The 7724-nt window shown below is 42.3% G+C and overlaps 1 protein-coding gene across 1 annotated transcript; it reads right to left on the bottom strand.

Moving 5' to 3' along the window:
- Positions 1 to 1934: 1934 nt before the first annotated feature.
- Positions 1935 to 7278, bottom strand: Sap18 (Sin3A associated protein 18). The gene is made up of 4 exons (XM_004854863.3): positions 7070 to 7278; positions 6769 to 6878; positions 2605 to 2727; positions 1935 to 2342 (listed from the first exon to the last, which is right to left on the bottom strand). Exons 1-4 carry the CDS (start codon positions 7196 to 7198, stop codon positions 2186 to 2188), a joined length of 519 nt encoding a protein of 172 aa, XP_004854920.1. The 5' UTR covers positions 7199 to 7278; the 3' UTR covers positions 1935 to 2185.
- Between the last annotated feature and the right edge of the window lie 446 nt (positions 7279 to 7724).

Genomic DNA, 7724 nt, shown 5'->3' with positions numbered 1-7724 from the left:
TGTCAGTGAAGTGTGGGTGGATATCAGACTGCAATGAATCGAAGATGAAAGGACCATATGCCCCACTTTTTGGGGGCAGTGCTGTGGATTGAACCCAGAGCTTTTGCACTGAGCTACATCCCTAGTCTTTTTTGAACCCAGGATCTCACTAAGTTGCTCAGCCTGGGCTCAAATCTGTAATCCTCCTGTCTCAGCTTGCCAGAATGGAATGATAGGGGTGCACTACCCCAGCCAGCTTGATATGCCTCACTTCTGAGCTGTTAAAAGTTGGGCTCTGATCTGACTGGAAACCAGTCATAGCATCTCAGTTGTGAGGCTAAGTAAGATGACGCATGGTAAATTTAGCAGTTAAATCACTTAAATTAATGGTGAGCCCAGTCTGAGCACTGTCTTTTCAGTTTCACAAAAAACCAAGTTTGGAATATGTGTTTGAATGCAAAGAGGTAGGCCAAGTTCAGTTTTTTATGGAAGAGTAACAGTTTGAACCTTAGAGAATTTTAAACCTGGCTTAACAGTTTAATAGCTTTCTACCCCACTCACACATGTGTGCAAAACATATACAACTGATACATGAAATATTACCTGTGTCAGTGATTAGAGTCTGGGCACACATAACAGTTCCAGTTTTGCTGGGGGGAAGCTGAGAAGACCGAGGCAGTGTCATATGCTGTAATTCAGTTTCAATGCCCACAGTGAGGCAGCCGGGCAGATATGAAAGCACTAAGGAACATGCTGTTGTGACGACCATTTAATGTTTGAGGAAACAGCTCAGTTATTATCTAAATCATTCTTTAACTGTGCTTTTTGGTGGGAAACTGAAATCTATGTGTAAAGGAAAAATTTCAATTGGAACCAAGCAAATTAGAACTGGGCAAAGCAACCAAACTACTTTACATGGGAGAATAATTTGGGATTGTATGAGAACCTTTGCAGAAGAAGTGTATAGCGTATGAAGACTGGCCTTTTCTTAGTTCCTACCCGTAGAGGTACGTAGTCGTATCGCCCCCTCCCCCAACAAATGGGAAGGTAGTCATTGCTATTCTCCAAAAAAATCAAGGATTTTATATCTAAAACTCAAGTCTATCTAGTCTGAATGAATAAACAATCTGAGGATTGTGTGGGGTAAACAGCCATCACAGAGCCACTAGATATAGGTTCCAGGCTCATCTCTAATTTCTTATCTGCAGGCACTATAAACCTTTACAAATACTCAAGGAACAATTCTACAGGCTAGTATTCTATTTCTAAAAAAATAAACAACAAAAAAAACTTGATTCAAGCAATGTGTCCTAGGCTACTGAGCAACTAACAGTCAAGATTTAAATGTTTTGTACACTGCCTCTCCAATCAGATACACAACAGTGCCCACCACATAACAGGGTATGTGAGATTCCATTCATCCCACCTCCCATCTTCAGGTCTTAAAAGGTAAATCTTCCCAGCCTTACCCTGAGCTCCACCCCTTCTTTCTTCGGTATTGGTTCCTGCTTTTAAAACGCCCCTTTCCTTCATTTGTAAAAACCAGGGGCCTCACTGTAGTACTGTTCTTTTTTCTAACCGTGTGTCACTGCACCCTGATCAAGGCAGACCAATCTCTTCCAACTGAACAGATTCTCGAACCTGCCTTGGCTCATACTGCTCTAAAAAGTCTCTGCTGGGGCCGGGGCTCGGTGGTGAAGCAATTGCTTAGCCCTGCATGAAGCCCTGGGTTTGATCACAAGCACTGGAAAATAAAAACAAAGCAGAAAAACCTGCTGCCTCATTTTCACAGGTCTTTTTTTCTAACTGTATACCACAAATTTGTGCTCAATTTCATAATGTCCCATGGCTTTCTTCTTCTGCCCCTCTGGGGCTTAAAATACTCTCTACTTAGTATAAACCCCCCCAATGAGCTGAAACTCTTCCCATGCTTCCAAGAACTATCACACTCAGGCTGATTGCACACATACACTTTATAGTTTTTCACAGAAAGCTAAGAGCACTCTCCTTCGTAGTTTACAGAAGGGCTTGAAATACAGACTTTCTAATTAATATTCATACCACAGTACACCAAATCTAACTTAAATAGATGCATTACAATTTTTTTAGAATTTAAAGGCTTAATGGCAAAAATCAGGGGAGGAAGAAAGTATAAGTTTATTTTACATAGCTGGGTGAAAAATAAATTTGGGAAAGTAAATAATATTTAATATGGTCTAATACGCCCTGAAGGAGGTGGTGCTCGATTTGGAGGGGTAATCGCAATGTCCAGGTAATCACCTATTTGGAACTTCTGTGACTGCAGAGTCATAGAATCATCCGTCCCCTTTCTGCCAGACATGGTGCTGCCGATCTCCTTAACTCTGCAGAAAAGGAAAGCAGCTGTTAATGCACTATAAATCCACAAAAAGCCGAGTATGGATACACTATAAAGTAAACACTGCTGGATTTGCTCTATCTTGTAACAGTTCAAAAACTTAAGGACTATATTAAGCTAAACCAGATATGAAGATAAGATAAATCCAGACTACTCATCCCACTAAATAGATTGACTGAAAGGATTATCCCTATCAGTTAAAACATGCCAAAAAAAACTACAAGAATTAAAACTGAGGAGTAACCTACCGATAGCCAGGTCTTTTAAGATCCATAAAAACAATTGCGAAATTGAAGTGTGTACCCTTCTTTCTAGCTTCTGGGTAGACTTCTTTTACCAAACTAGTCAGTTCTTTCAAAGTTGCATCCATCCTGAGTGTTTAAAAAAAAGGTAATTACAATTGATTAATCGTAACTAGAATACTGAAAAATTACATGTCTGAGTTGTGACTTATGTTAGGAGCTACCAGTCTTATACTGAAGCCTGATTTTAAAGCAGCTAAAAATACTATTTGCCTCTAACTACTCTCTGTACTACTTGAATATCAGACATTTAGCTAAGTTAAAGTCAGACTGTTAGGGGTGGAAATGTAGCTCAGTGGTAGAGCACTTGCCTGACATGAGGGCCCTGGGTTTGATCCCCAGCAATACATAAAAAAATTTTTTGGGGGCTGAGGATTTAGCTCAGTGGTTCCACCGCCTGCCTCGGCAGCGCAAGGTTCTGAGTTTGATCCCTGGTACAAAAAAAATCTTAAAAGACTTGCTAAAAGAGATTTCAGAAATTACATATGCTATTCTCTGTTGCTATATACCATCTTAGGGTTTGTGTTACCTCTTTTAAAAATAGTTCAAATTATTTTAAACACACAAAATAACTTTCATTATAAGACACATACTCTTCCACATCTTAGACTCTCCTAAACTGGAGTGCATCTTCAAATCAATGTGCTAGGAAAGCATTTCCATAATGAGCCAGTTTTTCTTAGATGATAACAATGAATTTTATAAGAGATTGAGCCCTAGAGCCTATGAAATATTAAATTTATAGACAAATCACAGGCTCCTTTCACAATATAGATTCTTCTCTACAAATATTTACTTGAACATAGTTCCCTGAGTTAATATGGCAAAATCTGGAAAACCCTTTTAAAATATAAGCATTTAGAAATAATCAGAAACTAGAGTACGTTTCTATATTGTTCTATGGCAAGTAGGAAAATGACATGGATGGAACATGAAAAAGCAGTGCTTGTAGAGTGCAGCCAAGCAGCACAAGGATACTAGAAACTTGTGGGAACTCTTAATGTGCATCAGGGAGTGAATCAAACCAAAGAGCTCATTTAGTTCTAGCTCTGTACCTTATTTACAAATCATCACTACACTATACTCAAACCAAAGGCTTCACCTACACTGTGCAAAAAACATATGAGATCATCACATCACTGTCCATATTCTACTATTCTCAGAACTTTCTCAATGTTTCCACAATAGAACTCAACAGTTTTCTCCCTAAAACCCTCTTCCGCATCTTAGAATGTTAAAATTGGAAAGCATCTTACACTCAATATGTAATTACCCATCTAGATGCCAAATGATCCCAAGCTTGAAGTACTGCTGTTTCTACCTTCTAAATGCAGATCAAATCTATTTTTCTCCATGCCTCCCTGACTGCTTGATTTCAACCTTTCATTATTTAACCATGTATATGCTGCCTTCAATTCCTATCCACCTCAGATTTTTAAAGGTTTGTGAAAAAATGACATCTTGAACAAATGCCACCTTTATGAGAGAAGTCCATGTGGAAAACAGCAAAAAGCATCATTATCTAACACAGCAGCAACAGTCTCAGGTGATCTGTAGGCAAGTGTTGTAGTTCTCAAAAGGGACATGACTTATATTGGCTGGAACAATGTTTTACTCACAAAGACAAAGTAAATATCCCTTTCAATAGTGAGCAAAGATCCCCCGTTGCCAGTGGGTCTTCTTCACAGCCACACTGGGAGATAGTATACACACCCTATCAGGCTATAGGCAAAGCCACACCCCCATTCCTGCCCAGCAGGCAAAAGATCAAGCAGTAGTGTTGGCCAGGTTTCATGCCAACACACACACACACACGCGTGCGTGTGCAAAATAAAGTAGTACACAAGCTTGGAACAGAAAAAAATACTCCCAAAGAGATCTGTCCAAAACAGGCTAGCAGGTCTCATCTCTTTACCAAAAGCAACTGTGTGCCATGCAGTGAGGAGCAACTGTGCAGACTATGTTTCCCAATTCGATCATGCCCATTATTAAGAGGTGAGAAAAGCCACACACAGGAATGCAATAAATTACATCCCAAATCTCATCAGACAAGAGTACCCAGTGATGTTAACATCACTGTAGGCATCCTCTGTACACACACAATACTACAATACAGTGCTACAGAAAAAAAAAAATTAAGATATCAAGCTTATGATAATGCTGAGATGACACAAAATATGTTCTCTGCATCACTGGGTACTTTTTTTTTTGTACCAAGGATTGAACTCAGGACTTCGCACTTGCCAGGTAGGGACGTCGCCACTGAGCTACATCCCCGGCCCTATGGGTACTCTTGATGTATAATTTTTGGTATCAGGGATCGAACTTGGGTCCTTGTGCTTGTGCAGCAGGCGGCGAAACCACTGACCTAAATCCCCAGCCCTCTTGATGTGTAATTTTAAACTAAGTCCAGTACACTAGAATTCAGTACTTTGAAGATTGAGACTTTGTCTTTTTTGGAAGTGCTTGTTAAATATATATAGTAGTATGATCTTTTTGCTTCTCACATTGAGTACAACGATAGTAAGGAAAATGTTTTAAGAATGGAAATAAGTCCTTTTTGATATACAGGTGTTCATTGTATAATGGAATTGACGAAGAATAATCAGGATACAAGGTTTAAAGTCACCTTCAAAACAGATAAGAAAATTAGTCTGACCTCAGTTTATGCCAGTATCAGAATTCATTGGGGATGAGGTTAAAATAAGTAGGGTTAAACGTGGGTGCTGAATAAATTATGACAAAGTAAAAAATAAATTCTAAATTCATATAAATTATATTTTAATAAAAACAAAGTTTTCTTTAACAGAAGTCAAATAGGAGTTGTAAAATGTTAGGTACTTATACCAGCATCCTTAGGTCAATTTGGAGCCTACTTTGCCACAAAATGACAAATACTGTAATGAGTTTATTTATATGACTCATTACTACTTATAGCCAAATTAATATACACAAAAAGCTGAGCAGAAGTTATGGGCGGGTATAACAGAGTTACTGTTTAATGTGTGCAATGTTTCATTTGTGAGGGATGAGAAGGTTTTAGAAATAGTGATTGCAATAAAATTTTAAAAAATGATTGCACAACAACGTGAATGTTAATGCCATCAACTATATACTTAAAAATGATTGAAGTGGCAAATTTCATGTTATATATTTTACCTCAATAAAAAAATGTATTTTAAAATTACACACCTGTTACTGCTACCTAAAGGCCACCCATTATGTTGTCAACTGAAAGAGGTACTTAAAGATTAGGTACAGGAAGGATGGTCCTAGGCAGTCCACTGGGCAGGGAGTTTAAGAGGAGATGAACTACTCCGACACCAGTTTGTTGCTAAATAGGCACCAAACGCTTTTCCATTAAGTTCTAGTGCAGAAGTCACTCGGTTTATTTTTTTCTATTTTTGGTGCTATGGCACCTAAGGCTTAATATTAAATAGAAATACCCTTTGATAACAAGCATCACTCAATATCACTCCCCTTTACTATGTCAGCTTAGTACCATTTACTCGACTATCAAATTTTAATTACATATCTTTTTCCTACCAGGCAGCAATGGTGATTAGGAGTGCTGGATCTCTTAGTTCCTGCAGTACTGGTGATTTAATCCTGGGCCTTTGCAATGAGCTACATCACCAGCCCCCTGCCACACCCCCGATTTTTTGAGACAGGGTTTCACTATGTAGTTCAGACTGGCCTCGAACTCAGTGATCCTCCTGCCTCAGCCTCATGAGTGTTGGGATTACAGGCATGTGCCACCACGCCCGGTTTCCAGTCCCTTAATTTTTAAAAAATTTGTAGATGGGGTCTGACTAAATTACTGTCAGTCACCCAGGCTGAGGTTCAATTTATGATGCTCCTGCTTCAGCCCACCGGAGTGCTGAGATTACAGGCGTGTGTCACCACGCCCGGCGCATATATTAATTTCTAACAACCTCAAGGTTTCAACTTTAATTTTTAAGTTACAAGATGGCAACCCCCTCTTCTCCCTTAAAGCAAAACTCTGTGGCCTGGGGGTCGCTGCCCAGGTCCGAGTGGAAGAGGAACGAAGCCGGGGACCGTGTCCTCCCAGAGGGATCAGCGCGTCCAGCGCGTCCCGCCCGACCTCACCAGGTGTAGATCTGCAGCTCGCTGGACGGGACGTTGCCGCGGGAGAACTCATCCATGCGGTGGTGGCGGCCATTGTTGGTGGTGAAGACCCGCAGCAGCAGCGGACATGTCTGGAAAGGGCAGGTGTGAAAATCTGCAGTGGCGCGTGGGTTGCTCACAGCTCCATAGCCGTTCCGGAGGCTTCGCGGCCTCCGAACTGCGCAAGACACAAATACCGCATCCTCCCGCGCATAGCCCGCATCCCTCGGCCTGGCGGGGCCCACCTGGTCCCTCCCCGTACCCCACAGCATCCGCGCCCCACCTTCTCGCGGTCGATTGGCTTCTCTGGCTCCTTCTTAATTTCCTCCTGGGTAACGCGCGACTCGACCGCCATCTTCTTCCTTTTGGCCGCCAGACGCTCGCCCTGACCTCCGACCCCGGCCGCGAGCATGAGCACGGAGTATCTCGCGAGGAGAAGCTCGAGGCTTTATATGAGCCAGGAGGCGGGGCATCTCTCCCCACGCCAGGCGCGCCTGCGCGTTGCGCCTTGCGTGGGAGGGAGGGAGAGAGAGAACGCGCGAGGGAGAGCGAGAGAGGCAGGCTCTGCGCCCTCTAGGCGGGACTTCTGGGGAAAGGGTGTGTCACCCCGTGCCTCGTTAGCGAGATGTTTTCTCTCAACTGTTTCCTGGCGAGATGAGTTTAAAGCGACGTTTTCATCGGTAGTGATGGAGACCTTAACGAACACAAAACGCTTAAGGATATTACAGGTTATAGGTAAAAACTAGTAAGAAACAATGATCGCTTCCTTGTGAAAACGGGTCACAGGCGGTGCGGCCCGCGGGAGCCGCCTCTGCAGAGGCGCGAGAGCTCGGGGAGGAGGACGGAACGCGCCTGTGCGGTGCGCAAGTGCTCGAGGACACGGCGCCGGCGCGTGGGGTCTGCGTGCGAGGCGGCCTCTTGACCCGGTTGACGACTAT

The sequence above is a fragment of the Heterocephalus glaber genome, unplaced genomic scaffold, assembly GCF_053883595.1.
Source record: "Heterocephalus glaber isolate CG9 unplaced genomic scaffold, H.glaber_assembly_v1.0 deba00001719, whole genome shotgun sequence".
NCBI lineage: Eukaryota > Metazoa > Chordata > Mammalia > Rodentia > Bathyergidae > Heterocephalus > Heterocephalus glaber.
This window is presented reverse-complemented; position numbering and strand designations above follow the sequence as displayed.

Coding starts and splice junctions, on each gene's coding strand:
- Sap18 (XM_004854863.3), bottom strand. CDS start 7,198: ATGCTCGCGGCCGGGGTCGGAGGTCAGGGCGAGCGTCTGGCGGCCAAA. Junction 2,728..6,768: donor GAGCTGCAGATCTACACCTG/GTGAGGTCGGGC, acceptor TTAAACACTCAG/GATGGATGCAACTTTGAAAG. Junction 2,343..2,604: donor CTTAAAAGACCTGGCTATCG/GTAGGTTACTCC, acceptor CCTTTTCTGCAG/AGTTAAGGAGATCGGCAGCA.